The sequence below is a fragment of the Lontra canadensis genome, unplaced genomic scaffold (genome assembly GCF_010015895.1).
Source record: "Lontra canadensis isolate GAN:19392208 unplaced genomic scaffold, GSC_riverotter_1.0 scaffold47, whole genome shotgun sequence".
In the NCBI taxonomy this organism is placed as follows: Eukaryota; Metazoa; Chordata; class Mammalia; order Carnivora; family Mustelidae; genus Lontra; species Lontra canadensis.
Genome location: NW_022631041.1, coordinates 11,667,733 through 11,683,356, shown reverse-complemented (window position 1 = coordinate 11,683,356; position 15,624 = coordinate 11,667,733). Strand labels below are relative to the sequence as shown.

Below are 15,624 nucleotides of genomic sequence, written 5' to 3'. Positions count from 1 at the left end.
TTTCAAGTTTAAGAAATACTGTAAGTTTGCTGAAAGAATTAAAAAAAAAAAAAAAATACCAGGGACGCCTGGGTGGCTGTCAAGCATCTGCCTTCAGCTCAGGTCATGACCCCAGGGTCCTGGGATCATGTCCTGCCTAGGGCTCCTTGCTCAGCAGGAGCCTGCTTCTCCCTCTGCCTGCTGTTCCCGCTGCTTGTGCTCTCCTCTCTCTCTTTGACAAATAAATAAAATCTTAAAAAAAAAACAAAAAAACCCAGGTAAATGGGAGAGGAAAGGTACCTGTGTAGATTAAAGAGGACTACAAATTCTTTGGCACTTTTCCCACTGAATGGTAGTCCACTTCCCCTCCCACTGATTTGGGGTTGATTCTGTGACCTGTTTTGCCAACAGATACGGCAGAAGTGACTGGGTAATTTCTGAAGTTGGGCCTTAAGAGATCTGTGACTTCTGCTTTTACCATTTTACAGTGCTGCTTCATCAATTACTGATAATTATCTATTATTTTTCCTTCTCTTGTCCAGCCCCTTTCTCAAAGGAAAAGTAGGCAGAAGTAAGAAAGGGTGAAGCAAAGGGATAAAAAAAGGGAGGGAAAAAGGAAAGAAGGAAGGAAATGCTGAAGGAAGTTTAGGCTATAAGTCAAATCACAAGCTCCAGTTCCGATTTTCCCACTGACTTCTTCTAGGTCACATAAGCCCTCTACGAGTCTTGATTTCCTCAAATATTCAACATAGTTAAGTAATGGCAACAGAAACAATCAATTTATGGAAGTGTAGACATGTGGACTATATAATTTCATTCCCTCTTGCCTCTCTGACTACACCAGTCAACCTACAACATCAAGAACGATCAATTGGCTGGCTCAGTCAGTAGAGCACACAACTCTTGATCTCCAGGTTATGAGTTCAAGCCCCATACTGGGTGTCTAGATTACTTAAAAGATAATAAAATGTAAAAAAAAATAAAATAAAATAAATCTAAAAACCCCACAACAATCAGCTAATACCCAGAAAGAGAAGGTTGTAACTGAAAGAAAAACAGTAAAATAAATTCAAATAAAAATGAAGGCAATATGAAAGAGAAGGAAAGCAAGAAAAGGAAGTCTTCTCTTCCCTAAGAAAATCAATATAATAATACCAGTTAACACATAGTGCTTGGGATTATATGCTGGAATTGTTCTAAGAACCAAACATATAATAATACATTTAATGTTCATGGCAACTTTATGAGGTAATTATAATTACTATCCTTGATTCACAGATGTAAAAACACAAAGAGGTTAAGAAATTTATCCAAGATCACACAACTAGTAAGTTAGAACTAAATGTTGAATCCTGGCCTTCTGGCTTCAGAGTTCATGTTCTCATTGAATTTCTAATGAAAATGCCATACTAAGGGATGTTGTACTCTACTGTCCCACATGAGTACACAAAATCAGTTCAACTGGGAGGAAACCAGGAAATAAACATTCAGTTTCTAAAAGTGGTGCTATCAAAAGAAGGAGGAGCAGGGATAAATGGAGAACTCTGTGGTGCGTTCCACTTAGCAGGTGGACTAAAGACCTTGCTCATATTCAAGGAATATCAATCACTTAGAATAAGTTGTGCTTTAGTTCAAGAGATCCTATAAAGTATTTACAGTCCCCAGTAAAACTGACAAACTGATTGGGTTATTACACTTACATGTAAGACAGAAGTATGGTTAAGGGGAAAATAGAAAACACTTCACTTGAAGATAATAGATTTTGCTGGTATAGATAGAGGGCAACAGCTCAAGTTCAGCATCAGGCTTTTCAAGCCAGGGGTCAAAGTCCAAAATGGAGCTGAACTGAAATAGAAAGCAAAGTAGTTACATACATATACACATGTATGTATACATATACACATATATGCAAAAGGGAAGACCAAAAAAATGGGAGAAAATACTGGTGAGGCAATTAGTTGGTGGTAGAAAAAAAAAAAAAGGCAAAGGGAAAGAAAATTAGATGCAAATGCAATATAAAAAAGGAACAAATGAGAGAGGGTGTAGATTTGTTAAAGATTCCACAGAGGAAAAAAAAGAGGGGGAGGATTATTAAAAAAAAAAAAAAAAAAAGTTACAAGAACAAGCTAGTTACTATCACCTTTGCCCTAACTGAACTTGCTGATAATCTTTGCTCTTCTCTAAAGCATCCTTTTCCATGTGGTAGCCAACGACCTTTTGGGAAGCAAATCGATAATGCTACGTCCAGTTTATCTCATACCATCCTCTTTGCCAGCATCAAACTGTCCTTGTAGTTTCTTAAACATGCCATGCTCCCTCTATTCTATTCCCGCTGCCCGGAAAGCTCTGCCTTCCCACCTTTCCTTTTCCTACTCACCCTTCAAAGTGCCCTAATTAGATCAAATTCTTGTTATTATAAATAATTTCTTTTGTTGTATGCCTGACAGTTGTAATTTTACATTTACAAGTGTGATTACTTGATCACTGACTCTCCTCACCCATGGAACCCATTTCTTTTTCCCCTTCATCACTGTGCCTCTCATAGTACCTACAATACTGCAGTTGCTCAATAAATACCTGCTGAATGAATGAAGGAAAAGAAAAACTGCCAACCTATTATCAAATGTAGAAAAGGGGTATAGACAACCTTACATGTATAGAAGAGAAAGAAACAAAGAGAAAAAGAAGTTCAATGTAAGTTGTAGCCTAACTAAATTCATACAATTTTAGTGTGATACTATACTAAAAAAATTGAATACAATAGTAGCCAGTAGGTCTCCTTTTCCCTAATGAAGTCAGAAAAGGAAACAGAATTAACATTTTATTTAGTTATAAGGAAATAAAACACAATTTAGAACACGGAGAACAAACAGGCACCTCAAACTTAATTTGACCAAAGCACCAAAGCAGAGGCATAAACTTCTCATTCCTCTACCAGTCTACTCTATTTCAGTATATGGAATTACCCCACAACACCAACCAAAATTCTCAAAATACAATCCATCAAGAAGTTCTGTAAACTCTACATCCAAACATATCTTCAGTCTAACCACTGTTCCCCAATCTCCACTGCTACCATTCTAATCTAAGCCCCTCTGATGGTTTTACACATGTTATATTCGTATCAGGTGTACAACATATTGATTTAACAATTCTATAATTACTCACTATTCGCTACTCTAAGGGTAGTCACCATCTGTTACCATATGACATTATTAACAGTATTACTGACTGTATTCCCTATGCTATACTTTTCACCTGTGATTATTTTACGACTGAAAGGTTTTTTACCTCCTAGTACTTTTTTTTTCTTTTTTAAGATTTTATTTATTTATTTGACAGACAGAGATCACAAGTAGTCAGAGAGGCAGGCAGAGAGAGAGGGAGAAGCAGGCTCCCTGCTTCTCTGAGCAGAGAGTCCAATGCAGGCCTTGATCCCAGGACTCTGGGATCATGACCAGGGCTGAAGGCAGAGGCTTTAACCTGCTGAGCCACACAGGCGCCCCCTCCTAGTACTTTTTATCTACTTATCTATTCTAACCCCTCTATTTTAGAGTAAGTACTCCAATATTCTAACTCATGTCCCTGTTTTTATTATTCCTCTTCTCTACTTCATTGTACACAGAACAAAGTGATTTTTAAAAAGATAAATCACTCCTTGGCTCCAAACTCTTCAATGACTTCCCACTTCTTAGAATAAAATAAAAATCATCACCTTGGCAAATAGATCTGCTGCCTCTCTTTTTTAGCATTCTCTCCTTTGCTTTCTACATTTCAGCCATAATGATCTCCTTTTTGTTTCATAAATGGAACCATGTATCATCTCAAAACTTTACAGGCATCATCCTCTCTGCCATACTCTGAAATACCTCATAGTGAAGGTGTTACCAAATTAAGGTGAACTAAGGTGTCACCTCCTCAGAAGGGCCTTTCCTGATTTTAATACTATGTAAATGGCTTTTCCACTCCTTTATTGCTCTGTGTATTTCTTCCAGTCTATACCATACTGCTATCATCTTGTTTATTTTATTAACAACAAATCGTTCCAAGTGCAAGAAATATGATAGTGAAAAGACAAAGTCACTATTTTCATGGAGGTCATATTTTAGGATTGAAGAACATAAATTTATCAAATGATAAGTGCTATTATGAAAAATAATACAGTATAAGGGAATACCATGTTGTTTGTACAATGCCTAGCACAGAATAGGTGGCTATAAATACCTGATGAGTAAATGAAAATCTACTTCAGTTTTTTTCAGTACATTTACCAGAGTAAGGAAAGTATGCTCTATTGATGTTTAAATATTAAATCCTAAGGCTTATGGGGAAATATTCTGAAAACATAAACATGGTATAGTACAAAATGTATGGCAAGTTACAGTGAAGTATTTTATTATTCAAAGTATAAAGAAAAGAATTAAATACAAAGAATACTAGCATCATTCCATTTATCTATAAAGACTCAGTACAATATATAAAAATCAGATATGAGAAACTGAAATCCTTGCTTTCTCTTATGCTCATATTGTAATGAGTTACCGTCTGCTTTCTTTATGAGAAAGCTAAAGGAATATGGTGAAACTCAAAATTTATTGTAACTGTACATTCCTAGACCCTTAAGTTAGATTCAACTAAAAGCAACAGTTTGAAATTCACCATCAGCTTCATATTTGGGGGCATTTTTTACGCTCTTTCCATCCTCCCTATGTTCATCTGGTCAAAATTATGAACTGAATCAGGGGTGCCTGGTTGGCTCAGTCAGTTCACCAGCTGCCTTCAGCTCAGAGCATGATTCCCAGCGTCTTTGGATAAGTCCCACATCAGGCTCCCTGCTCAGCGGGGAGTCTGCTTCTCCCTCTCCCTCAGCTGCTCCCCCTGCTACTGCTCTCTTGCTCATGCTCTCTCTCAGATAAATAAATAAAATCTTAAAAAAAAAAAACTTAAACTGAATCAGAAGACCGTAGAAGTCCAAAACTTACTGCAGTACAAAAATACAATCAATCTTCTGCATACTGAATGTATTAATAAGTAACCATCAACAAGCCATCTTCGGAGGTTCCAATATCAAAACAAAAAACAACAGCACAGCACCACCTGTAACACAAGCTGCACCACTCTCAGTCTCTGACAGGTTATCTATTCTGGCCAAACAAGAATGGAGGTAGAACAGAGGTAATGGGAAACAAACCCAGAAAAACTTAAAAGCTTTCCACATCTTCTTACTAGGAATCTCATAAAGCTCTCATCACCTTTAAGTTTGTTTTTTTGTTTGGTTTTGCTTTGCTATACTCAAGGAAGAATTAAGAAAATTAAGCTTTCTTTCTCTATCTGCCCCTATTAGGCCCAATTGGTTCATTAGAGTAATACTCAGGACCTCTGTGGTCCAGGTACTGTTCCAGGTGCTGTTAATAACCGTAAGCAAGGCAATACCTACTCCTCTACACCCTCTTATAGAATACCTGTAGCACAATTAAAATACACTTTCTTAATCCAGAAACATTTCTAATTAATTATTTTTTTAAAGTATTGCTTATACTGTATATGAAAATTATCTTTGTGAAATTATCCAGAGTGGTTAATCCTTTTTAACAATCACTGCCCAGCAGACTTATTTTTCTAAACATATTTGTGAACTCAATTTATATTTAATTCAGTGTAAACAATGAACCCATAGTCAAATTCAGCAATGTGATGAACATTCAAGTTCCTGGTCCACAACCACAACGAATTTACGAGTATTTGGGGGGGGGGGGGTGTCCTTATTTACATGGGCAAAGAACCAATATTATCACCCATTACCACCATTCCCAACAATAACAGACAGCCTTTCTTAAGACTACTTAGTCCCACCTACAGCAAATGTTTAACTTTCCCTCACAAGTGAATAAAAATGGAACCACCCAAACTTTGTCCATTAGCTTTGGAGACCGTCCTCAAATTGACATTGTGAATCTCCTTCTCTACTTTCAGATAAACTATTTTATAAAATATCTTTAACAAAACACATTTCGTAAGAATAACAGACATGGCCAGACTTAATCGGAATACTGGCTGCAAGAGAAAGCCTGAAGCTCTGCGAAACAGAAATAGCAGAGGGCGTGTATAAAACATACCCCAGTAAAACTACCTAACTGCCCCTCAATTTCACCCGACCTTAGCAATCTTTAACTTTCCATGAACACCAAACAAGATCGGAATGCTATCTGCTCTCATCTTTAGGCCATCACCAAAATATTTCAAAATGTCAAAGACTTAACCCGTGCACTCTCAAAGGGCACCCACCAATTCCAGCTCGTATCTGGATCCACCTGCGCCCCCTCGGCTATGTGTGCCCGGGCCAAGCCCCCCGCATCGGCGGACTCGAACCCAACGCGCTCGCAGCACATTCCCTCCGCGCCATCGCCCCAGCAGCCCCCGCCCCCCAGTGCCTCTGCCACCTCCCCCACCCCCCAAACCCACCCAATGCGAATAACTGAATATCCGGAGACCAGGAGGCCACACTTTCCTGTATTTCCCCATCCCTCCCCCTGCAGGGGCAGAAATAGACGTACCTTCCAGAAAAGTAATCTCCCCAGCGCTGCCACCGCTCTTGCCAGCCGCCATCTTCCTCCTCCCACGCCGCCTCCTTCTTAATCCATGGCCCACACCACCGCCGCGGTCGCCGGGATGAGGGGCCGCGACGCAGGAGGGTAGCCGCCGCAGGGTTGCGGGCCTAGAACTCGGCCGTCAGGGGGGCGGTGCTCCCACGTCCCGATGGGCCTACACAAAAAGCAGGCCTGGCGCTCCTGGGCCTATCCGCGGGCTGGCGGGTGGCGAGGCCCGCGGCCTGGGCTTCTCCTCAGGCCCCTCCGGGGGAACGCGAGCGGCGACGACGGCGACGGCGCTTCCCGGGCCCGGTTCCTCTCGGCCCACGACTCCCCATCCACCGCCTACCCAGGCCGCCTGAGACGCTCTCGCCAGCCGCGGGCCCCAGGAAGAGAGGCTGAAGGCGAGCCCACAAACACACCTCCCTTCGTCCCGGGCCGTAAAATGGCCGCAGCCGCCGCGCTGGGGCGGCTAGGTTTTCGCGACCGTCAGGCGCCCCCAGGCCCTCTGCTCCCTCAGCAGCCGTCGCCGCCGCTACGGCCGTCCGCCCACCCCGCCCAGGCGTGAATGCATCAGCGAAGGCCTTTGCGACTGTCCATGTGGACAGGGGTGGGTCTCCTCTGCCACCGCCTCGCGTCCGTCGCTACAGCAGCTCCAGCCGCCGCCGCCGCCGCCGCTGCCGCTCCTCCCCCACGAGCGCTGGAGCTGCCGCCCGGCTCCCGCCCCCACCCCGACGCCGCCGCCCCCAGCGCCGCTCCCCCTCTGGAGCCCGGGCTCCGCTCGCGGGCAGAGCGGTCTGCAGCGCCGCACCGAACGCCGATTTGCGGCTCCCGCCGCTCTGGCTCTCCGTAGGGCCGGCCCTGCGCGGCACCGACTCGGCCTGGACACGTTTCGCCCAAAATCTCGACCGCGAGGGCCCCATGGCAGACTTGGTGTGTGAGCACTTCTAAGCCAGGCCGGTGATGAGTATGGTTTCTGTGGCACCACAATTGCCTCAAAAATGTTAAAAGTTCCTTTCTTTGACAAGGTCTTAGAATTTAAACCATAGCCAACTGAAGAGGGAAGCTATAGTGGAGTAGTGTAATCACATGTTCAGAAAATGACTTGTGGTCCCCCTATATTTTTTAAAAGGTTATCGAAATAATTTATCAAGGTAGATTCTACAGTACATTTTGGATGACAATGAAAAAAAATGCTGTTATATGTGCCTAAGATTTCAAAAACCATTCCCTACCTTACAAGTCAGGCCTTATAATTAATTGCAGCTGATTATAACACGTTTGCTTTTCCTTCTTTTCCTTTTTCCTTTGGCTTTTTAAAATTACAAAAATAAGATTTTTTTTTTAAGTTATAGCTTTTTTTTTTTTTTTTTTAAGATTTTCATTTATTTATTTATTTATTTGACAGAGATCACAAGTAGGCAGAGGCAGGCAGAGATAGAGAAGAAGGGAAGCAGGCTCCCCACTGAGCAGAGAGCCTGATGTGGGACTCGATCCCAGGACCCTGGGATCATGACCTGAGCTGAAGGCAGAGGCTTTAACCCACTGAGCCACTCAGGTGCCCCAAAATAAGACATTCTTTAATGAAAATCCGCAATACAGAAAAGGAAAGAAGTTATGCTTAGTTCCACCACCAAAACAATTCCTTTAGGTGTGTAGTCCTCTAAGCGAACATTTTTCTTAAATCCCTCGCTATCCCTCTTTAAAAAACAAAAATCCCTGTGTGTCAGTGAAAATTCAACAGCTAAGACGATGCAGGAAAACCATGATTCTGTGCAATCTTTGAGGAATGAAGTGTTCTAATTAAATTGTCCTGTTAACTAAGGCATAAGCAGAAAACCTTTCCCTTTAAAACTTCTGTTAACATCTTATCCTAAAATGAATAATCTTTCCTAATTTTGTAAAAGTAATATGAATATAATTTATTATACTTTGTTATTTATGTTATTTGAGTATATTGAATGATCTGGTTGTGATGCTCTATGACATAGAGTCTGTGCCAGTGACAGTATAATACTGAGGCGTGTAGATAATAGACAGATGTGGGTGACTGGACTCATTTGTACAGACTACAAAATGCAGTTTTAAAAAATAATCTCTGATTTAAAAATACATGCATACTGCCTTTGAAAATGGGAAAAGGTGCCAGAAGTCAAGGAATATGGGTGGCCTCTGGAAGCCAGCTTCCAGAAAAGGCAAGGAACCTGATTCTGCCTTTGAACTTAAAGAAAGCAAAGCAACCGTCTTGATTTTAGCTCAAGAAAATAACGAGTTGGACCTCTGACTTTGTAGAACTGTAAGATAATACATATTTGTTAAGTTGCTAAATTAGTGCTACTTTATTACAGCAGCCATAGAAAACTAATATACATATGGAATGGGTAACAAGGTGGAGTTATAGAAAAGATGTCTTTTAATCAATCTGATTTAGGATTTTAAGACCAAGTCCATTGTTTTATTTTGTGTGTGTGTGTGAATTTCAGCTAATCTCTATGGGAGCACATAATTCCAACTTTGAAAGTGTGGTATCAAATCACTTGGAAAGGCTTTGTAAAACGGACTGCTCTGCCCCACCCCTAGAGTTTCTGAATCAGTGGGTCTGGAGTGCACCTGAAAATTTGCATTTTTAGTAAGTTCCCATGTGATGCACGATGCTGCTGATTAGGGGACCACATTATGAAAATCACTAGATTAAACAATCTCAAATTCCTTTCTGTTCAGTTTAATTTAGTCTATGAGTCTGCAATTACAAGCGAAAATGATCACTTTCCATATTCAAGTGTAAGATTAAAGATATTTTCAGGAATCACTACTCTTCCATATATATGAAGCTTATTCATTGAAAGTTGATAGTATCATATATCTCTTTATTTAGGTATTCAGGCCCAGAAAACTTCAGATTGAGGACATGTCCCTGAAATGTAGATATATTTAGTATAAATATATAAATATATATTTAGTATACTTACAAATACACAGTTAGTAGCCCTTCTTTATACATACATTTTGAAAGACACCCACGGATGCTGCTGAGAATGCTTTTGAATATTAGAAATAGGGCTGATTACAAAATCAATTCTCTGAGTTAGAAATTTTTATTAAAAGTCTAGCATGTCTTTATTGTTTAAATTTAGCAAATGTTATTGAGATTGTTAGTTGTCATATTAATTTAATTCTAGCATAAAAGATAAAAAGACAAAATGGAGAAAAGTTAGGTTATTTTAAGTTTGAATGTGTGGGTAATTGCAGTGTACATAATAAGCTACTTTATTTTTTCTAATTATTTCATTGAAGAAAGTTTAGAAGAAAGAAAAAACAAAACAAGGTCTGCCACCCACAGTTCTAATTCTAATGCCCTATCTTCTCCAGTGTCTTTTTATTCACTTAGTCTTGTCACCCACTGCCAAGTTTGAACCCTGAATTTACTCTTCCAAACTCAGTAAAGCAAACATCCCATCTCCAACCACAGTGGTCAATGGCGATGACTAATGGACCAACATCTGCAAGGCTAAGCAATCATCCTGTGCAAACAGAATTCAGAAGAAAACAGAATTAAAACTGACTACAGGATCCTTTGGAAGGATACAAAAGCATGAGATCCTCCCCAAAGCTACTTCTCTGCTGTGCTTCTTGCTCAGTACAAAGTGTTTCATAAACTAGAAACCTAGGAATCACTCTTGATTTGCTTTTTTAATTAAAGCTATGCCCTTGAATGTATCTTAACTCTATTCACATTTTTTCCAATCCCAATGAGCCCAACCTAGTCTTAGCCATGATCCCCTCTCAGCCATACTACTGCAACAACAGCTTCAAACAGACCATTCCATGTTCTGTACCCATCCTCTAATCCATTTCTCACACAAAAGCCACAATGATCCTTGGGGGAGGGGGGGTGGAGAATCAGATCAAAGCACCTACCTGTTTAAACCATTCAAATGTTTCCTGTTGCTCTTAGGATAAAATCCTAAATCCTTACTTGATCTACTGGGCCCTCTATTTTATGACCCTCATCTTAATAGCACTTTCACCTTCTCAGTTAATCTCCGGCCATTTTGTATTTCTTTCAGTTCTACAAATGCTTCATCTTCTTTTCTACTTTAGAGCTTTTGAACATGTTTTATCCTCCATCCTCAATGCACTTTTTGTCTAAATAGAGTCTTGCACAAGTAGCTTAATACATATCTGCTGAATGAATGAACAAATGAAAACATCTTTAATCTTTGCCAAGGAAAATTCAGAATCATGGAATTCTAGAACCTGCATTCCTTAGAAATATCTAATTCAGTCTTCTCAGAAGTCAAGAAAACATTTTTGTCCTAAGTAATATTGTGGTAGAAATCTATTATAAATACACTGAAAAGGATCAGTAATCCAGATGTGAACCTAGGGCCTGGCTTTGAAGATTACAATGCTGAAACAACTTTTAAGGAAACTAGGAACTGACAGAAGGAGGAGTTGGTAATGGATACATAATAACAAGGCTTTTCTCTGTACATGGCTACAAATTATTCTTTTGTATCAGGGCTGGCCATTTCCTCTATTTTAGTCAGATTTAAAATGTTGCATATAAAACTATGGTTGGGCCTTGAGCAAGTTGGGTTTTGAATTGCATGTGTCCACTTATAATAATGTTACAGTACTATAAGTGTATTTTCTCTTTCATATGATGTTTTTCTTATGATTTTTAAATCATATTTCCTTTTGTCTAGCTTATTTTTTTCTTTTTTTTTAAAAAGATTTTGTTTATTTATTTATTTGACAGACAGAGATCACAAAGTAGGCAGAGAGGCAGGCAGAGAGAGAGGAAGGAAGCAGGTTCCCTGCTGAGCAGAGAGCCCGATGCAGGGCTCCATCCCAGGACCCTGGAATCACGACCCAAGCTGAAGGCAGAGGCTTTAACCCACTGAGCCACCCAGGTGCCCTAGCTTATTTTATTGTAAGAATACAGTATATAATACATATAACATAGAAAATATGTGTTAATTGACTGTTATCAGCAAGGCTTCAGGCAACAGTAGGCCGTTAGTTAAGTTTTAGGGGAATCAAAGTTATATGCAGATTTTCCATTGCCTGGGGACGTGATTACCCCTAACCCCTGCCTTGTTCAAGGGTCAACTGTACTTGAATAAACTGATTCATATTTTATGCTGGTAGAGCTTAGTAGTTATTAATAAAATAGTCACCCAGTTTAAATACATATATTTCTTTGAAAACACGGTACTCAATCTTGTTCCTTCAAGCACTAAAAAATGCAGTACATAGTCCATGACTAAATATGAGTTTCAGAAGACAATAGCAGGTTCTGCAAATTCTGTCTGGTTGATGGTTTTTGAAGGGCTAAGTGCATTTGTGTCAGATAAAAAGAACAGTGAGTCTTCTTTTTTTAAAAAAGACTTTTATTTATTTATTTGACAGACAGAGATCACAAGTAGGCAAAGAGGCAGGTAGAGAGAGAGGGAGAAGCAGGCTCCCTGCTGAGCAGAGAGCCCAATGCAGGGCTCGATTCCACGACCCTGGGATCATGACCTGAGCTGAAGGCAGAGGCTTTAACCCACTGAACCACCCAGGTGCCCCTGAACAGTGAGTCTTATATGAGAATAATGTATATACATTTGTTATAACTATGTTTCAAGTTTCTGTTTTATCATAATTCTACATTATAATATTATACCTTGCTTTCAACTTGTTACCTTATTTTTGCTCCTGTTTACTGCTACCATGCTTCCTATGAAGCTCCTTTGTTGTTTCCAGTTCTTTTAGTCCATGCTTTCTGTTCCTATTCCATGTGGCAGATTTTTTCCTAGAACTTCAGCAGGTAGTTTATTAGCTAAAACTTTAATGTTTAAATTTTTATTTTTATTTTTTTAAAGATTTTATTTATTATTTATTTGACACAGAGAGAGAGATCACAAGCAGGCAGAGAGGCAGGCAGAGAGAGAGGAAGGGAAGCAGGCTCCCTGCTGAGCAGATAGACGGATGTGGGGCTCGATCCCAGGACCCTGGGATCATGACCTGAGCCGAAGGCAGAGGCGTTAACACACTGAGCCACCCAGGCACCCCATAATGTGTAAATTTTTAAACTTTTGATTAAGTGAAGCTCAAATTAATATTTTTAGAATTGTCAGTGACTATATCCTCAGAATAACACAGATTTCTTGTAATAGTTCCTAACAGATACTTTCAGTATCAACATTAGTAAATGAACAGTGAAGTTTTTTCTGGGGTTGAATTATGACTTTCTTGGATCCTAGTAGGCACTTTTGCTTTCTTGGGTCCCTTCTTCCACAAGAAATACTTAGTTTTCTTTTAAGGTTTTATTTATTTGCCAGAGAGAGGGAGAGAGAGAGAGAGAGAGAACACACACAAGCAAGCAGGGGTAGTGGCAGGCAGAGGGAGCCTGATCAGAACAGGAAATCAGAACAAGGAACCTGATGCAGGACTCAGCCCCAGGACACTGGGATCATGACCTGAGCTTAACCGACTGAGCAACCCAGGCACCCCAAGAAATACATTAAAGATTTTTAAAGTCAGATTTATAGTGCTATATATGAAACTATATTTTTGATAAAAATTTAAAAACTTAGTTTTTTTGCTTTTTTTTTTTTTTTTTTTTTTTCCATACTGCTTTGGTATAAAGAGACTATCCAGGCTGGATGCATTATTATATATTAATTATCATTATGTTATTTTTTCTTCTGATTTTAAAAGAAATAATAGAACATTTTTTATAAACATTTAAAAGTATCATAGGCCATAAGCACTGTGCTTCCTGTGCCTAATGGATAAGTCAGCCATGTACATGACTGCTGGATCCTTCAATGTTCATTAATGGAAATTATCCCATGAAAATCATCTCTAGCTGAATTCTGAGGTAGTGGTTCTCAAACTTTAACATGCACAAGATTCAACTGGAGAGGTTGTAAAACAGTTTCCTGGGCTCCATTTCAGACCATCTAATTCAATAAGTCTGAGTGGGGTCCTTGAATTTTCATTTCTAATAAGCTCAAAGGTAATGGGAATGTGCTGTTCTGATAACCACATTTTGAGAACCAATGCTTGGAGTGATGTATCTAAAGTGTTTCATTTATGCTAAGGCAGTGCTGTCAATGTGATATAGGTATATCATATTGGTATAATAACTAGGTATAATAACTACATATCCTAACCAGCATTTACTGACACATACTAACAACATCTACGTTATTTTTGTTTTAGAAGTTGAAGATGACTCAGCTAGAAAAGTATAAAGCTGGACTTTGAGCCCACATCCATCTAGACTCCAAAGTTCATACTCCCCTATTTTCATTATCATATGGTAGTGATCCCAAAGGTAGAATATAATCATTGGCTTAGAAGCAAAATTTTAAACATGAAATAATGCAAAAAGATGGTAAAGAACTGTTTTTATCTAGATCTTCATTGTTGTATTTGGCCTGTTTTATGAAATCTGCTGGTGGCCTTCTTTCTGGTTCTTTATCCCTCAGTTTTTATCTCCAGTTAATAACAGCAAAAGGAATATAATTTTCTGAAAGTGCTGTGCTGTAATGCTGACTTCCAACTAAAGCTGATTGGCATTTTTCATTTTTCATTAACTTCACTTTCCAATTTAAACTGTTTCATCTCTTGAACAAGTCAACAAACTTAAATCCTCAAAGCACAAAAAAATTAAGAGTTTTGGACTTTAAACACCTTCGCCTTATGAGATTAAAAATCTCATTTTAGGGGCACCTGGGTGGCTCAGTGGGTTAAAGCCTCTGCCTTCAGCTCAGGTCATGATCCCCAGGGTCCTAGCATCGAGCCCCACATCTGGCTCTCTACTCAGCAGGGAGCCTGCTTCCCTCTCTCTCTCTCTCTGCCTGCCTCTCTGCCTTCCTGTGATCTCTGTCTGTCAAATAAATAAATAAAATCTTTAAAAAAATATATCCTTTTATAACTAGCTTCCTCACTTATTTTCTTAATATTGTCTTACTATGAACACAGGAGATAATCACTTTTTCTTTCTCCATCGACACATCTGTTTATGTATGTGTGTATGTATGCCTCTTACTGCTTCTCTTTCTCTGACTCTTTTATTCCTCAAGAACAGTCTAAATCAAATACAGGTTATTTTCTAAGTTGAATTTTTTGAGAAGATGCTTTGATGACCTCAAAGTTTACCAAACCTTTGCCCACAACCCTGGTGTAAAGGGGACATGGTGATTTTCCAATCACATAGACATAATAAAATAAGAACTGAAAAATACATTACAAGGATAAAGAAATGATGAAATACATCAGAGAGCATTTGTTTAATGAAGTGCTTTACAGCTATTCTAACCAGTGAAATAGATCCATTTGTACTCATCAGGAAAGCAGCCATAGTTAATTAAAAAAGAAAAAACAAATTACAGTTTATTTCACTTTTATAAAAATATATTATAAGTATATATAGCTAATCTGTGTAGCATAGGCTATTTCAAAGGAAAAGGGTTAGAAGGTTGATATGAAGGACTTCATCTTTTTTTTATGGAATTTTAAGTAGTTTTTGGATTATAGGTAACTTACTTTCTTCTTAGTGTTTTTCAATATTTTTTAAGAATTTTAGGCTAATAAAGCTATGTTTTTTAATTTTTATTTTATTAATTTCTTTATTGAGAGATAGTAAAGTTTATTGAATGACAGAGTACAAGGCTCCCAAGGGGTGTGGAGGACCCAAGAGGTTTGCCTTAAAGCCATGTTTTTTAGGCATCTTTCTTGAGCTTCCAAAGTTTAACAGTGTTATCTTACCATTTTCTTTTAAAAAAAATATTTTCTTGAAATAAAAATATGGTCATTGTGAAGTTTCCTAGTTTGTATATTTATCCTCATCTGTCAGGACTTGCCCATCCTTAAGGGTTTAAAATTTTAGGTATGAAAACCATACAAGTTCTATAATTTTGGCAGTGGGAAAACTATTTTATGTATCAATTGTGACAATTCTAGGTAGTTGCAGTTGATTCCTCTACTATTTCTCTGTTATGATGATTAGTATTTGGTTTCTGCACATTATTCTTGAAACTACCATGGAATTAGGTGGAAT

At 38.9% G+C, this 15,624-nt stretch overlaps 1 protein-coding gene across 7 annotated transcripts in view; it reads right to left on the bottom strand.

Annotated features, from left to right (window-relative positions):
- SENP6 (SUMO specific peptidase 6) overlaps positions 1–6,632 on the bottom strand; it is a 122,803-nt gene extending 116,171 nt beyond the window's left edge. For 6 of the 7 annotated variants that reach the window (XM_032873174.1, XM_032873177.1, XM_032873181.1 and 3 more), the window contains exon 1: positions 6,534–6,632. In XM_032873174.1, the coding sequence (XP_032729065.1) occupies positions 6,534–6,585 (52 nt within the window). In that variant the 5' untranslated portion in view covers positions 6,586–6,632. The remainder of the gene's footprint in view (positions 1–6,533) is intronic. The other variant, XM_032873180.1, reaches the window with a different exon arrangement.
- Positions 6,633–15,624: the final 8,992 nt, after the last annotated feature.